The 17,962-nt window shown below is 42.0% G+C and overlaps 1 protein-coding gene across 1 annotated transcript in view; it reads right to left on the bottom strand.

The window, feature by feature from the left end:
• The window catches only part of LOC110532039 (glutaminase liver isoform, mitochondrial), a 34,753-nt gene extending 17,256 nt beyond the window's left edge, over positions 1 to 17,497 (bottom strand). The window contains exons 1-3 of the mRNA XM_021615632.2: positions 16,875 to 17,497; positions 9,612 to 9,699; positions 1,191 to 1,312 (exon numbers count right to left, since the gene is read on the bottom strand). Of these exons, the coding sequence (XP_021471307.1) occupies positions 1,191 to 1,312; positions 9,612 to 9,699; positions 16,875 to 17,089 (425 nt within the window). The 5' untranslated portion in view covers positions 17,090 to 17,497. The remainder of the gene's footprint in view (positions 1 to 1,190; positions 1,313 to 9,611; positions 9,700 to 16,874) is intronic.
• Positions 17,498 to 17,962: the final 465 nt, after the last annotated feature.

Here is a 17,962-nt window from a genome sequence, read left to right on the forward strand (position 1 = left end):
TTCTCCGGTTAACAGCGTTGTATGGGTCTTGACTGAGCGCAGTTATAAACTTGAGCACCGCGCACAACAAAACGATTCCCCCATCCCACCCGCTAATTGGGCTAACTTTTGCACCTTTGTTGTCGTCTGAGAGAGTCGATGTGTTCTGAAAGATGAGATTTCAATAAACATCACTTTGATGTCACACAAGCAAACCGCACACCCGTGGGTCCAAATCTACACTTCACATTTCTACATTTGAAAACATGTCATTTACAGTATCAACCTTTATGATTGCTGTGTTTGATCCACAGTTAGAAGGATGACATGCGCTACAGCCTGGACAGAATGAGCCTGCATTTGTCGTATTGTGTAGAAAATTTGCTGCAGAACACACACTTGAATGCACGCCATTCTATGCACACAAAAAATTACAATCTGTTAGTCTGAAGTGCCTTTTAAAAGCCTAACCATGTATGAGCATATTTTACAGCTTAGCTAGCCATGTTGGCAATAGAATAAGCTTTCAAATTATTCCCGCCTGACCCAGATGGCGATTTTCAAATGGACCGTTTTTTGGGATTGCGTAAACAACAACAGTAATTGTGTGAGGGTGGGGACACAGGGCTGTATTACAAATACAAAGGGGCAAGTGTGCTTGATTCAGTTCCTCAATGGCAAAGCTAGGAGAGCTCAAACAAGCACCTTATAGTTGAAGGCTCTTTCCTTGAGTCATAAAAGTGCATTGAAATTACTAAGGAACTGTGTAAAGTTTGGAGAGGTGTGTGGCCACACCAAGTTAGACCTTTCACTCAAAACCTTGTAATCTTTTTTCCCTCATCTTGCACATGCTTCAACATGCATGTTACTGAATGTATCTAAAGTATTTTGTTATTGACAAATGCTGTGTAAAGTACTGTAAATGTAAAATGCACGTAGAATCAACAGTGTCATTTTGGGGATTCAGTGTTGTGTTGTGTCCTCATCTTTGGTCTGATCATTTCCCCATTAATCTCCAAAGTGTTATCTTTCAAATTGCATGCCTATTCTTATTATATTTCTTCTGTTAGAAGATGTGGCCCTATCCTGTTTTAAATGACCCTATCCTATCCTGGCCCTATCCTGTTTTAAATGTTTTAAATGTGGCCCTATCCATATAGGCCAATTTCCACAAGTGTAAAGGGTTAACGTGAAAATAGAGCATTGCTCACTTCCTGAAGAGTTTCGGGTCCATCATGACTGTTCCGGCAGAGTCCTGCATTGACTGGCGCAGCTGACGCATACAGTCACTCAGCCTGGGATCCGATGTCAATAAACCTGTGCTCCTCAACGCCTGGAAGAAGGAGAAAGGAACATTTGCAAAATGAGAGTGAGACAGAGAGACAATTAGACCGAGAGAAATGAGAAGGGAGAGGGGGGGGGGGGGGGGGGGCAGGTTGTGGTGAGCTGATCAACACTGACACACCATCTCTAGAGTAGGGAGGTCCATATTTGAGCTCTCTCAGTAGACTGCTGAGCTAACCCCCGTGCTGGTCCTGCAGATGCTGGGCCTAATAGAGTAGATATATATTTGTACATAATGATAAGGATATGCGTAGTACATTAAAAGGTTAATAATCATAATAATAACTTTTTATTTTCGTTTTAGAGAAAACTGAGGTTATACAGGACTACAATAATTGTTTTAGTGTGTCATCTTCAATACCTGAATTGGAACAAACCCTGTTTTCCATTAAGTGAGCAACCACAAGGGTTCAAGCAGTCCTGTAAACGACTCTGTAAAAGAGGAAGGAACATACTGTACCTACTGTATTGAAATCAGTGGTGTAGAGGTTTTTGTTGCCCACCTTTGGCGGACAAAATGCATTAAACGTTTAGGGAGCGCAACTTTTTTCACCGCAACCAGCGATCAGTTTAGCCACCTACTTTTTTTTTTTTTTACCAGTACATCACTGATTGAAATCCCTCCCCTAAGCCAACTTCAAGTCATTCTGACAGCTATATGCAACAAGTATGCCTATTTCTGGGGCATCATGTGGAGTGACAGCAGACTTGCCTCATGGGAGGGTCCGGGAGGTTATTTTCAAGCCTGTGTGTCTGATCAATGCATTAATGATCAACACACACTGCTTGACTGAACTGTTGTGTTTAGCTATCGCATGTCAATACTTCACATCGGGCAGTGGCTTTCATGAGAGGCTGATATCATATTCAGACATACTGTATAGGACAGCAATATTCAAAGCTATATTTACTGTGGGAAGTACAGTGTATGTGTAATTTCTGGCAGAAGAAATTATGACAGAATTGTAAAGCTATTGAGATATTGAGATGTTAAATGAGAGAAAGTACTTCAAAGAAACTAGTTAAAAAACAGAATTGCTGGCCTCTCGAGTAGCACAGTGGTCTAAGGCACTGCATCGCGGCGTTGAGGCATCACTACAGCCTGGGGTTGTAGTGACGGGCTGTGTCATTGCCGTCTGTAACCGGGAGTCCCACAGACGACGCACAATTGGCCCAGCGTGGTCCGGGTTAGGGGAGGGTTTGGGGTAGGGGGCCTTTACTTGGCTCATCGCGCTCTAGCGACTCCTTGTGGTGGACCGGGCACCTGCATGCTGACTTCGGTTGTCAGTTGATGGTGTTTCCACCGACACATTGGTGCTGCTGGTTTCCGGGTTAAGCGAGCGGGTGTTAAGAAGCGCGGCTTGGCAGGTCATGTTTCGACGACTCGACCTTCGCCTCTCCCGAGCCCGTTGGGGAATTGCAGCGATGAGACAAGATCGTTATCACGAAATTGGGGGATTAAAATGGGGGGGGGGGTTATTCAGTAACCACAGCTACAGTTCAGTGACAGTCCTTTCAGATCACTGTGTGTTACAGCTCCTCTGCCGTGTCACTGTCATGCTAAACATATACAGCATAACATGACAACAAATGGCAGATCTCCCTTGTCTAAACTGGCAGATCAATCTAAGGTCAAAGCAGATATCATTATGTAAGAATATCAAGCATTGCAACATCTTGAAATACAAGGTGGTAAGACATGTTGGTATGTGACATGCACACAAAGATAATACAGTGCTCAGATAGGAAGAGGCAAAGCGAGAGGCTTGACTCTGCCCCAAAATCTGTCAGCACGAAAAAAAACTGCGAGAAGCAGAGAAAGCGTAGCCTGACGGCTCACAGTATATTCTTCCACTGCTCTGTCGCACGCTACATACTACAGTCGCGACTGCCATCATAAAAGTTGTTTGTGGGGATGTACAAAAGAAGTCATTAGCGATTGGATCGTCTCTAACCGAGTATCAAAGCCAGTGATGGATTTTCAAACTGCCGCTTTATCCACGTGTTCTGGCTCTGGCCCAACCCATCGGGTTCTGGACCTAGACTAGCTGGCCTAGCTAACTTTAGCCACAACATATTGGAATTTGTGTAATGTACACGAACGTGTTATGAAGAAAGAAAAGGGTGTAATACGCATGAAATGCGTTGTGATGAAAATCGCATAATACAAATGAAAAATTTAACTTTTTCGTGTGCCTGTCACGAATTTAAAATAAGTAACTTGTGTCTATTTCACAATAAGCTGTGACAATGTGATGCATCCTTTCCCAGGTATTTTTACAGCTTATTTCTAGCATAAAATACTACGGTTTCAGATCACTTCATATAATCGGATCCTTTTTTATTTTCTTCAAAATCTTAAGCTAACAAGGGGTAGGCCTGTGCTTTAAAAAAAATAAAAGGTAGGCCTATGCAATACCCTCTCATACCTCCTCAATTCGAGTCTTGGATTTAATTTAACAGCCATTCACTGACACAGAGGTAGGCTATTTAAAGAGTACATGGTGGGTGGAGGAATTATGAATATAGCAGCCTATTGCCTAATTTCGTCTGTCAAACCGGTACACCTACCTCTTAAATAGGAAGAAATAGGCTATAACACAAAGCCCCCTTGTTGTTAGTAAAGTCTAATTAAAATGAAATTAATCATGCCTACTATAATTTGCCTACTTTCAGCACCATGAACTGTCCATTTCCCATTGATTATGCCTGCTGCTTCGAGTTTCAGCACCACAATGTCATTTACTCTAATCTGGTTTTACTGTGAGGTCAATAACTCTGCTAAATACATCATGGGCAAGAAACATTGTTTTTAATCAAATCAATTATAGTAGTAGCAAGCTATCAATGTTGACCTCCGGTCTTCCTCGCCTTCGTTCTCCGCTTCTCAAACAGAACAGAACATAGGCTATAAGGTTAGTCCGCTCACAAGATAACAATGAATTCATTAATTCGGAAGAAGCCTTTGACTCTCCTCCTGAACTGCCACCATCGCTCTGCACAGCACAGCCCTTGGTTAAGCAGCACAAAAAAAGGTTTTGATCAGCAAGAGCAGAGCAGGGGCTCAGGGATGGAATATCCATTGCAGTGTGTAATGCAGCTTAGTTTTATTTACACCATCCCAGCAGCTATCTTAGAAATATAACTTTGCTCTGTGCTTCTCCGAGCATGCACTTCATAGCCTATAGGCTATGGATCATTTGATTGAGAGCGCACTAAATGGCCTACAGGCCTGCTTGATATTGTGCGCCCAGTGGAGATTCAGAAATGAGGGGCGGCATCGGGCACACATCAATATATAGCCTAATGAGAAACTCATTCTAAAACACAGAAAAATATAGAAATTTCATCAATTAAAAATGACATGTCCCTTCTCTGGACTGGATTAAAAAAAAAATACTAAACACTCCGCATGACTGAAATGTAAAAAGCATGGCCCTCCCCCATTTTCCTCCAGGTAACCATTCTGTACATTTGGAACCATCCCTAAGGATCATTTAGTTGCTAATGGCAGCCTGCTGTACCCCAGTCAGCCATCAACTTGAGATTCTTAATAAATGGTGGCAGCACTGAGCTGTCACTTCCTGGAGTAGCTCAAACTGCACTCTGTCTCTCCATGAGACACCATCTTTAAAAGGTCCAATGCAGCCGTTATCTCCATATCAAATCATTTCTGGGTAACAATTAAGTACCTTACTGTGCTTGTTTTCAAAAAAAGAATTATAAATAGCTTCTTAACAAAGAATTTAGCTAGGACTGTCTGAGAGTGGTTCATAGAGGGTAAGGGAAAACTGAAAACTAGCTGTTATTGGCAGAGAGGTTTGGAACTCTATTTCTTATTGGTCTATTAACTCATTTACCACCTGGTGATGTCACCAGGCAGGCCAAAACTCCATCCCACCAAAACAGGCTGAAATTTCACAGTGTGGAAATATACACTGCTCAAAGGGAACACTAAAATAACACATCCTAGATCTGAATGAATGAAATATTCTTATTAAATATTTTTTTCTTTACATAGTTGAATGTGCTGACAACAAAATCACACAAAAATGATCAATGGAAATCAAATTTATCAACCCATGGAGGTCTGGATTTGGAGTCACACTCAAAATTAAAGTGGAAAACCACACTACAGGCTGATCCAACTTTGATGTAATGTCCTTAAAACAAGTCAAAATGAGGCTCAGTAGTGTGTGTGGCCTCCACGTGCCTGTATGACCTCCCTACAACGCCTGGGCATGCTCCTGATGAGGTGGCGGATGGTCTCCTGAGGGATCTCCTCCCAGACCTGGACTAAAGCATCCGCCAACTCCTGGACAGTCTGTGGTGCAACGTGGTGTTGGTGGATGGAGCGAGACATGATGTCCCAGATGTGCTCAATTGGATTCAGGTCTGGGGAACGGGCGGGCCAGTCCATAGCATCAATGCCTTCCTCTTGCAGGAACTGCTGACACACTCCAGTCACATGAGGTTTAGCATTGTCTTGCATTAGGAGGAACCCAGGGCCAACCGCACCAGCATATGGTCTCACAAGGGGTCTGAGGATCTCATCTCAGTACCTAATGGCAGTCAGACTACCTCTGGCGAGCACATGGAGGGCTGTGCGGCCCCCCAAAGAAATGCCACCCCACACCATGACTGACCCACCCCCAAACCGGTCATGCTGGAGGATGTTGCAGGCAGCAGAACGTTCTCCACGGTGTCTCCAGACTCTGTCACGTCTGTCACATGTGCTCAGTGTGAACCTGCTTTCATCTGTGAAGAGCACAGGGCGCCAGTGGCGAATTTGCCAATCTTGGTGTTCTCTGGCAAATGCCAAACGTCCTGCACGGTGTTGGGCTGTAAACACAACCCCCACCTGTGGACGTCGGGCCCTCATACCACCCTCATGGAGTCTGTTTCTGACCGTTTGAGCAGACACATGCACATTTGTGGCCTACTGGAGGTCATTTTGCAGGGATCTGGCAGTGCTCCTCCTGCTCCTCCTTGCACAAAGGCGGAGGTAGCGGTCCTGCTGCTGGGTTGTTGCCCCCCTGCCATCCTCCTCCACGTCTCCTGATGTACTGGCCTGTCTCCTGGTAGCGCCTCCATGCTCTGGACACTATGCTGACAGACACAGCAAACCTTCTTGCCACAGCTCGCATTGATGTGCCATCCTGGATGAGCTGCACTACATGAGCCACTTGTGTGGGTTGTAGACTCCGTCTCATGCTACCACTAGAGTGAAAGCACCGCCAGCATTCAAAAGTGACCAAAACATCAGCCAGGAAGCATAGGAACTGAGAAGTGGTCTGTGGTCACCACCTGCAGAACCACTCCTTTATTGGGGGTGTCTTGCTAATTGCCTAGAATTTCCACCTCTCTCCACCTGTCTATTCCATTTGCACAACAGCATGTGAAATGTATTGTCAATCAGTGTTGCTTCCTAAGTGGACAGTTTGATTTCACAGAAGTGTGATTGACTTGGAGTTACATTGTGTTGTTTAAGTGTTCCCTTTATTTTTTTGAGCAGTGTATATAAAACAGAGAGAAATCACATTTTTGACTGCACTGGGCCTTTAACCGACTTCCTTGGCTTCAAATGCGCAATATGAGTCTTGGCATGGAAATGAATGGTGTCACGTGATTAATTGATTTGTTTATTCATATACAGTCATTGGTTGGAGCCATCTAAAAACCATTGCCAGTGTTTCTTTGATTCAATGTTAAAAAGCCATGTTGATGATGATTCAAAGGCCATGACACAATGGCCTGTCAAATACCATGCCGTGCCACAACACCACCCAGCGTTCTAATAGACCCCGGTACCCTGTACAGTTCAGAGTTCATTTGAATATGCATATGAGGGGCACCAAGAAAGGCTCCGAAGGTATGAATTACAGTGTAAAAGCAATGGGAGGGGACACTGGACACAGAGTCTCTTCACACATCGTAAAATGCCAAGTTCAGCATGCATTGTGCTATGGATGACTGTGCTTGTATGACCTTTTCACCAACTGAGCTGAGACTTCTATGATGTTCTAAAATCAGGGGATGGACAACTCCAGTCCTCGGGGGCCTGATTGGTGTTACACTTTTCGCCCCCAGCTAAAACAACTAACAATGCAATTTGTTTAATCCGCTGTGTTTGCTAGGGATGGGGGAAAAGTGTGACATCACTCAGTCCTCGAGGACCGGAGTTGCCCATCCCTGTTCTAAATTGTGTCGTAAAAGCCCTGGGAGGGAACACAGCAGGTGTTTCTCCAGTATGCATACTTAGGCGCTCCACACTCTCCTGCGCCGAGTTCGAGGAAGTTCTCTTGAGTACGTTCTGGTGAGGACAAGAGTGTGGAGAACGCGTAGAAATGTACATTTGAGAGGCACTGCGCACTCACCTTTGACCCCTACACACAGAATAAGACGCACTACATCTGATCACGAGCACCGCACGAGACTAGACCTCCATCCCTCCCGCGAATTGGGAAACTTTTGCTAAATGTTTTGTTGTCCGAGTGAGGGAAAGGCTGTACATTTTGAGCGCTCTATTTATGGGGAGACGTTGATTATTCCAATAAATACTGCTTTGATGTCATACAAGCAAGCCAAAACTCCCGTGAGTCCAAATGTGCACTGGTCCAAATGCCCATGTCATACTGTACACAGTGTTAATGAACACTATGTTTGATGTACAGTTGACATGGCGTCATACCCTGGGTTGTTCTGAACAAAAATTGCCTGTTGTCTATTGTGTAAAAAATAAATAAAAATGAATACACTCATGGTTCCATGTGGACCAGAATTACGATCCGTTTCTCTGTTTTGCCTTGTGAAAGCCCAACACTGTAAAATCACATTTTACAACTTAGCTAGTCATGTTGGCAATCGAACAAGCTTTCAAATGATGCCCACCTGTTCACAGATTGCGATTTATAATGGACCGTTTTTTGGATTGCGACAAACAACAACAGTAATTGTGTGAGGGTGGGTGGGGATGCAGGGCTGTGTTCCAAACAAAACAACTACAAGTGTGCTTGTTCCAGTTCCTCAACGGCACAGCCTGGAGAGCTTCAAAAAAGTACCTTGTAGTTGAAGACTCTTTCTTTGAGTCATAAAAGTATATTGAAATAGCTTAGGAACTGTGCCCACGTTGGAGAGGTGTGTGTGGCCACATGGAGACACCAGTCAGTCCTCTCACCCAAACCTTTTGTAATTTATTTGTCTTAAGTTGCACCTATGGTCACATTTTCCAGGAATATTCTTATCATGTTACTGAATGTATCCAGAGCAGGGGTGTCAAACTCATTTGGCCCCGGGGGGGCCGCATTCAGTCTTCAACAAGGTCCAGAGGGCCATACTGAAAATGTGTTATATTTCCTTGCTGTCCAAATGTGTTAATAATAGTCCCATAACCATAGTTTAGGGAATTAACGATGCGACCTGGCTGTCTAGTGATTATTAGTGAGCTGGACAGTCAAGAAACTGTATGAATATAGGCACATTATTATTTCTACACAGTTTTGATTTGGTTTTAGTAATTTTAAAGTAAATTGAGTTCCCCCCCCCCCCCCCCAAACATATTTTTTTTACTCAAACCACCCGCAGTCCGGATTGGACCCCCTTGATGCTCCTGATCCAAAATATTTTTAGATTTCGTCATCAACAAATGCGGCGAAAAGTACAGTAAATATGAAATGCACATAAAATCAACAGTGTAATGCTTGGATTCAGTCATGTGTCAGATGAAGTGTTGTGTCCTCCACTTTGGTCTAATAATGTTACCACAATCTCCAAACAGTTCCCTTTTAATTGCTACAATGCTTATGCATTTCAGATTTCTTCCGTAAGAAACATTTCAATTTTGCCATATCCATATATGCCAATTGCCACGTGTGTAAAGGGTTAAGGGAATTCACTTCTAGCCTCATTAACAACAGCTACACCTGTCTATTAGTCATAAAGTTACATAAGGCGTTTCCTCAACACTTTTCAAACCTGAGCCTGGGCTGGTAACATGGTGTGATGGATTCCTGCCTTGGCTCGTCTTACACTTCCTGGGATTCATTCGGTGTTCATTTAGCTGGAGTGAAAACCGCAAGCCCAAAGGCCGCTTTAGGAACTAGAATGTGTTGTGGTACAGTACATGTTGGGTCAACTTTAAAAGGACGTCACGGAAAGCCGCAGTAGTTGTCAATATGAGCAACTCTCATTCCAGCAACAAAAAAAAAATAGGTTAAAATAAAAAAACACTGTATGGGTTAGTGTTGGTGGCACACAGTGAGGGTGGATGTGGTGAGATGGAGACTCACAGAGATGAACTGAGAGACAGGGATCATCTCTTTGCCCTCTGTAATGGTGTAGAAGAGAAGGTCCTCCATCCCAGAGATCAACCTGCTCCTGTGAAGACCAGACAACACAGTGCATCATGTCAATCAGTGGAGGCTGATGAGGGGAGGACGGCTCATAATACCGGCTGGAACGGAGCCAATGGAATGGCATCAAACACATGGAAACCATGGAAACCATGGGTTTGGTGTCTTAAATACCATTCCCCTTTTTCCGCTCCAGCCATTACCACGTGCTTGTCCTCCCCAATTAAGGTGCCACCAACTTCCTGTGATGTCCATACTACTGTAGGTCTGACAGGGTCATTGTTAAAGATTACCAGTGCATATACGTTGTACACTGTGTTTTGATAGTTGACTCTCATCTGCATAACTTTTCTCAAAACATACAACGTGTGCAAAAGAGCACTTAACCACTAAAGACAAGTGTGTATGAACAATGTTCTATGTTTTTGTTTTCTCCCCAGCAAGGAGAGTGTAGTAGTGTTTGTAGTGTAGGCCTAATGTACAGTAGTGTAGTGTGGTGTAGGTCTACTGTACAGTAGTGTGTGTGGTGTAGGTCTAATGTACAGTAGTGTAGTATAATGTAGGTCTAATGTACAGTAGTGTAGTGTAGGTCTAATGTACAGTAGTGTAGTGAAGGTCTAATGTACAGTAGTGCAGTATAGTGTAGGTCTAATGTACAGTAGTGTAGTATAGTGTAGGTCTAATGACCTGTAGTGTAGTGTAGGTCTACTGTACAGTAGTGTAGGTCTAATGTACAGTAGTGTAGGTCTAATGTACAGTAGTGTGTGTATGTCTAATGCACAGTAGTGTAGTGTGGTGAAGGTCTAATGTACAGTAGTGTGTGTATGTCTAATGTACAGTGGTGTAGTGTGGTGAAGGTCTAATGTACAGTAGTCTAGTGTAGTGAATGTATAATGTACAGTAGTGTGGTGAAGGTCTAATGCACAGTAGTGTAGTGAAGGTCTAATGCACAGTAGTGTAGTGAAGGTCTAATGCACAGTAGTGTAGTGTAGGTCTAATGCACAGTAGTTTAGTGAAGGTATAATGCACAGTAGTGTAGTGAATGTCTAATGTACAGTAGTGTAGTGTAGTGTAGATCTAATGCACAGTTGTGTAGTCAAGTGTAGAAGTGTAGTTCATCTTAATATCTGCTTTCAAACTAATTCCACTGACTATTCAGCTCCATGTTCCTACATTTAGTCTATGATTAAAGTAGTTGTTTGGATGGAGTATTATTGGGAATTTCATTTGAAGTCCACTTTGTATGCATAACAAAATGTCTGAATCAAAAATAATAGCTTCATTAAATTTTCTGTAGACAGGCCTAATTTGAATACAAAATCAGCAGTTATAGGGATGTTACTCCGAAAATATACCCTGAGTGTACAAAACATTAGGAACAGATGCTCTCTCCCTGACATAGACGGACCAGGTGAATCCGGGTGAAAGTTATGATACCTTATTGATATCACCTGTTAAATCCACTTCAATCAGTGTAGATTAAGGGGAGGAGATGGGTTAAAACCTCTAGTGACTCACCATCCCGCATGAAGGAGCGTAATCATCGACTGACACGAATTAGCATAACGCAGCGGACATAAAAATATTCCTAGAAAATATTCCTAGTCATGAAAATCACAAGTGAAATATATTGTTAATCACCCTGTCATCTCAGATTTTCAAAAAATGCTTTACAGCCAAAGCTAGACAAGCATTTGTGTAAGTTTATTGATAGCCTAGCATAGCATTTTGTCCAGCTAGCAGCAGGTAACTTGGTCACGGAAATCAGAAAAGCAATCAAATTAAATTGTTTACCTTTGATGTGCTTCGGATGTTTTCACTCACGAGACTCCCAGTTAGATAGCCAATGTTCCTTTTTTCCTAAATTATTATTTTTGTATGCGAAATAGCTCCATTTGTTCTTCACGTTTGGCTGAGAAATCGCCCGGAAATTGCAGTCACGAAAACGCCTACAAATATTCCAAATTAGCTCCATAATATCGACAGAAACATGGCAAACGTTGTTTATAATCAATCCTCAAGGTGGTTTTCAAATATCTATTCGATAATATATCCATCGGGACAATTAGTTTTTCAGTAGGACCGATTGGAGTAATGGCTACCTCTGTATTTTACGCGAGAATCTCTCTGGGAGCATCAGTTGACCACTTGCGCAATGTAGCCGCTTACGGGTATTCTTCAACATAAATGCGTAAAACTACGTCACATTGCTGTAGACCCGTTGGGGAATACGGAGAAAAAGTAATCTGGTTGATAACCCATTCACTGCTCAATAGGGACGCATTGGAACGCAGCGCTTTCAAAACATGAGACACTTCCGGATTGGATTTTTCTCAGGCTTTTGCCTGCAACATCAGTTCTGTTATACTCACAGACAATATTTTTACCGTTTTGGAAACTTTAGAGTGTTTTCTATCCTAAGCTGTCAATTATATGCATATTCTAGCATCTTGTCCTGACAAAATATCCCGTTTACTACGGGCACGTTATTTTTCCAAAAATGAAAATACTGCCCCCTCGTCACAAAAAGTTATTAAAGAGGATTTTTAAGCCTTGGGACAATTATGGCACAGTTCATGATGCCCATTTGTGTCAAGAACTACAACATTGCTGGGTTTTTCATACTCAACAGTTTCCCGTGTGTATCAAGAATGATCCACCACCCAAAGGACATCCAGCCAACTTGATACAACTGTGGGAAGCATTGGAATCAACATGGGCCAGCGTCCCTGTGGAACGCTTTCGACACCTTGTAGAGTCCATGCCGTGACCAATTGAGGCTGTTCTGAGGGGAAAATGGGGTGCAACTCAATATTAGGAAGGTGTTCCTAATGTTTTGTACTCTCAGCGTGGTTTACCAAGCCACCAATGACTTCACACTGGAAGAAGTTAAGCTACATTAAAACTAGAAACATATAGTTCACTTAAAGTTACATTGAAAAAGTAGTTCAATACATCCAAACTACTTCGTGAAAAATTATATTTAAATCTGAAACGTCACCAACTACAAATTGGAAGAACAGATCACTTTGGAGTCAGAAGTTAACATAATATGTCATTTAGCCTATTAAACACAAAAACTGTTTTAAGTGAAAATTAGGCATGTCTGATGCTGAAAAAGAAAGGAAATGTTGCCTACCGTAGCCATATTTTGTGTTCTTTTTGAAAAAATGTAGTGTGTAGTTCCTGTAGTTAGCTACACCACTACATGGCAAAACAATGTATTACTTACCGGGCACGCACTGGTTGAATCAATGTTACTTCCACATTATTACAATGAAATGACGTTGAACCAATTGAATTGATGTCTGTGCCCAGTGGGTAACTACTGAAAACACTACCAAGATTTGAATTTAGTTCAACTACCACCACCAAGCTACAGCTACATTTATTTAAATGACTAGTTGATGTACATGTAGTTCACTACTCCCCATCACTGAAAATCAGTAACTCATTATTATAGGGTCGTTCCATTTGGTTTCAATCCCTTTTTTTCCGCACCCCTTTTGATTTGAACAGCACTTCCCATACATATTTGATTTGAACAGCACTTCCCATACATATTTGATTTGAACAGCACTTCCCATACATATTTGATTTGAACAGCACTTCCCATACATATTTGATTTGAACAGCACTTCCCGTACATATTTGATTTGAACAGCACTTCCCATACATATTTGATTTGAACAGCACTTCCCATACATATTTGATTTGAACAGCACTTCCCATACATATTTGATTTGAACAGCACTTCCCATACATATTTGATTTGAACAGCACTTCCCATACATATTTGATTTGAACAGCACTTCCCATACATATTTGATTTGAACAGCACTTCCCGTACATATTTGATTTGAACAGCACTTCCCATACATACAGTGCCTTGCGAAAGTATTCGGCCCCCTTGAACTTTGCGACCTTGTGCCACATTTCAGGCTTCAAACATAAAGATATAAAACTGTATTTTTTTGTGAAAAATCAACAACAAGTGGTACACAATCATGAAGTGGAACGACCTAGCGCCACCTTTTGCTGCGATTACATCTGTAAGTCGCTTGGGTTATGTCTCTATCAGTTTTGCACATCGAGAGACTGACATTTTTTCCCATTCCTCCTTGCAAAACAGCTCGAGCTCAGTGAGGTTGGATGGAGAGCATTTGTGAACAGCAGTTCTCAGTTCTTTCCACAGATTCTCGATTGGATTCAGGTCTGGACTTTGACTTGGCCATTCTAACACCTGGATATGTTTATTTTTGAACCATTCCATTGTAGATTTTGCTTTATGTTTTGGATCATTGTCTTGTTGGAAGACAAATCTCCGTCCCAGTCTCAGGTCTTTTGCAGACTCCATCAGGTTTTCTTCCAGAATGGTCCTGTATTTGGCTCCATCCATCTTCCCATCAATTTTAACCATCTTCCCTGTCCCTGCTGAAGAAAAGCAGGACCAAACCATGATGCTGCCACCACCATGTTTGACAGTGGGGATGGTGTGTTCAGTGTGATGAGCTGTGTTGCTTTTACGCCAAACATAACGTTTTGCATTGTTGCCAAAAAGTTCAATTTTGGTTTCATCTGACCAGAGCACCTTCTTCCACATGTTTGGTGTGTCTCCCAGGTGGCTTGTGGCAAACTTTAAACAGCACTTTTTATGGATATCTTTAAGAAATGGCTTTCTTCTTGCCACTCTTCCATAAAGGCCAGATTTGTGCAATATACGACTGATTGTTGTCCTATGGACAGAGTCTCCCACCTCAGCTGTAGATCTCTGCAGTTCATCCAGAGTGATCATGGGCCTCTTGGCTGCATCTCTGATCAGTCTTCTCCTTGTATGAGCTGAAAGTTTAGAGGGACGGCCAGGTCTTGGTAGATTTGCAGTGGTCTGATACTCCTTCCATTTCAATATTATCGCTTGCACAGTGCTCCTTGGGATGTTTAAAGCTTGGGAAATCTTTTTGTATCCAAATCCGGCTTTAAACTTCTTCACAACAGTATCTCGGACCTGCCTGGTGTGTTCCTTGTTCTTCATGATGCTCTCTGCGCTTTTAACGGACCTCTGAGACTATCACAGTGCAGGTGCATTTATACGGAGACTTGATTACACACAGGTGGATTGTATTTATCATCATTAGTCATTTAGGTCAACATTGGATCATTCAGAGATCCTCACTGAACTTCTGGAGAGAGTTTGCTGCACTGAAAGTAAAGGGGCTGAATAATTTTGCACGCCCAATTTTTCAGTTTTTAATTTGTTAAAAAGTTTGAAATATCCAATAAATGTCGTTCCACTTCATGATTGTGTCCCACTTGTTGTTGATTCTTCACAAAAAAATACAGTTTTATTTCTTTATGTTTGAAGCCTGAAATGTGGCAAAAGGTCGCAAAGTTCAAGGGGGCCGAATACTTTCGCAAGGCACTGTATTTGCTTATGGGAGGAGCGGTAACAAAGTGACCTGAATGCCAAAACATGTAATTATTTTAATAACAATCATGTACTTAAAAATACATTTTAAAAAAAATATTATTTTGCTTTTCGCAAATGTTGTAGCTTAAGACCCTTTTTTGACATCATCTGAGGTGTTTGTGTTGCGCCCGCCATCGGTTGAGACACAGCATGCTCTGGAATAAGGGTGCATGTCATTCAACCATAGAAACACAATTCATCGTCGAATATCATCGTAAATGCAACTATCTATTGTATTAGCCATCGTTCCATGATTTCAATAGGTTTCCTATGGAGGGTTGACAGTATAATTGATTTATAAACTAATATTCCCATGCAATTCCCATTCAACATTCTCTGATGTTTGGACCTCCAACCATCTTTGTGCTACCATTTTAAAGTTGAAATGCACATTTCATTCCCATTTCAGTCAACCAATCACATGTATTTATAAAGCCCTTTTTAGATCAGCAATTGTTGCAAAGTGTTTACACAGAAACCGAGCCTAAAACCCTAGAGAGCTCTCAATGGAGATGTAGAATCACGGTGGCTAGGAAAAAAACTCCCTAGAAAGTCAGGGAACCTAGGAAGAAACCTAGAGAGGAACCAGGCTACGGGTGGCCAGTCCTCTTCTGGCAGTGCTGGGTGGAGATTATAAGAGTACATAGCCATTAAGGCCAGATCGTACTTCAAGATCGTCAAAACGTTCATAGATGACCAGCAGGTTCAAATAATAATCACAGTGGTTGTAGAGGGTGCAACGGGTCAGCACCTCAGGAGTAAATGTCAGTTGGCTTTTCATAGCCAGGTATTCAGAGGTCAAGACAACAACATGACACCCACCCTGTATTCAAGAGCATGTTGTGTCTTAACCCATGATGGACACAACACAAACTCCGGGGGTCTAAATTATGACATATGCGAAAATGTTATTATTTTTGATAATTTAAGTTAAAAGTTTAAAAATGGCATGATTATATACATTTATCTTATGTTTCAATAAATTATTAAATAGTTTGACAACCTTGTTTGTAAGCTTTTAAATCATATCAAACTCGACTGTTCATCTTTTCTAGTGATGAAGACATGGATGTCTCATGGTAGGTTAGTGTATACAAAATGGGTCAACTTTGAGCACTTCCATTTTCGAAATGTTTTGGCATTCAGGTCCAAAAAGTTACTTTCTGTCCACTTTACCATCGGCAAATATGTATAGAAAGTTTCGTTCAAATCAAAAGTTGTGCGGTCAAAAAGCGATTTAAATGAAATGGAACGACCCTATAGGATCGCAACAGAAGAACATCATTTCACTCTTTCAGACAACGTGCCACTACTGTAGGCCAGGGTTCCCCAACTAAATTCAGATTTGGGCCGATTCTTTCTTGAGCGGATGGTCGGGGGGCTGGAACAATTATATTCAATTGTTGCAGCTTGACATCAAGAAGCACAAGGATATAGTAATTGACAAAAACCGAATAATTTCAAACCTGTATTCCATTAGGATACGATAACACATGTCTATATTTATGGGTGGGAATACTTGGGAAAATATTTCCTCAATTAAAATTGATATCCTGGTGATTTTAAAGTATTGTATGTCCAACAAAGAAAATGTATTTTAATAAATGGAGGTTTAAATAAAATCACCTGCTGGTCGAATTCGGCCTATGAGCCGCCAGGTGGGCAACCCTTCTGTAGGCACTGCATAGTCACATTATTCTACAGTACCAATTAGGGAAAGAGTAAGTATTTACCTGCACTCTGCTTCATCCATGTCATTGACAGCTTGATGATGGAAGGGTTGCTGACGCTGGCTGTGTGATGCTGCGCTTGTGCATAACAGCTGAGACTGTTGCTCGATCCTGGATAAGCCATTGCTGTCACTCCCAACCCGTGCGGAGTTGACAGCGTGTTTGAGCAATTGTAAAACTCCCGCATTTGTAGTCCGCAGACGTTTCAGACAATGCATTATTAAAGGGGTGGATCGCAACCAAAATAACAATACACTTAGAATATAATAAACACTGTAGAGGCATCAGATCTGTGTCCAGTGGTTCGTTCCTCGGAGGCTTTATGTCAGTTTTCATGTACGCGAGCGCACTTGAGGACTTGATACTATCGCGTGGGGGGTGGAGTTGTGACTGGCACAAGTTGGTCGACAGATGAAATGGGCCAGTGACCAATGACAAGTGAATCCAGAACGGGAAGGTGGCTGTGCTGTTTCGGGATCCTTGGGACGTCCATAACTTAAACCTCAAACCTAACCTAACACCCTACCATTACCCCGACCTTTACCTAAACCTAACCCCAATCTTAACTCTTACCCGGGTAGAGCTATCAACCTCAATGGGGGTGACGTCAGAGTTTTTCGTCCCGAGGATCCAGATTAGACTTTTCCCAGGGAAGAGGGTGAGAAATGTACGATCCTTGGCACGCGCATGGATAGGATTTCAGTTACGTGATTCAGTGGCTAGGGGCACAGTACAAATCTAATTATAGGCTACTTCTCTGAGCAGTTTCTATGGAAAACATTGCCAAAACCTTTAAATACCTCGCTGCAAGATGTAATATGATCTAACCTTGTTGCAACTGTTGAACAAGAAGTTGTATTATCACCTGTGTCGTGTCTTTGGCTATGCCGGAATAGGTGATATGACATGCTATTCTATAAAATCCTTTCTCTGTAATTAACATTACCTGATTAAGCTAATCATGTAAATGTAATTAACTAGAAAGGCGGGGCACCACAAAATAATATTTATAGAGCAGTTATCTTCCGAATAAACTCTTAAAGACCTTTGTAATATTTTACATCAATAGCAGTCAATATTAATCTTCACCT

Source organism: Oncorhynchus mykiss, chromosome 9, assembly GCF_013265735.2.
Source record: "Oncorhynchus mykiss isolate Arlee chromosome 9, USDA_OmykA_1.1, whole genome shotgun sequence".
Classification (NCBI taxonomy): Eukaryota; Metazoa; Chordata; class Actinopteri; order Salmoniformes; family Salmonidae; genus Oncorhynchus; species Oncorhynchus mykiss.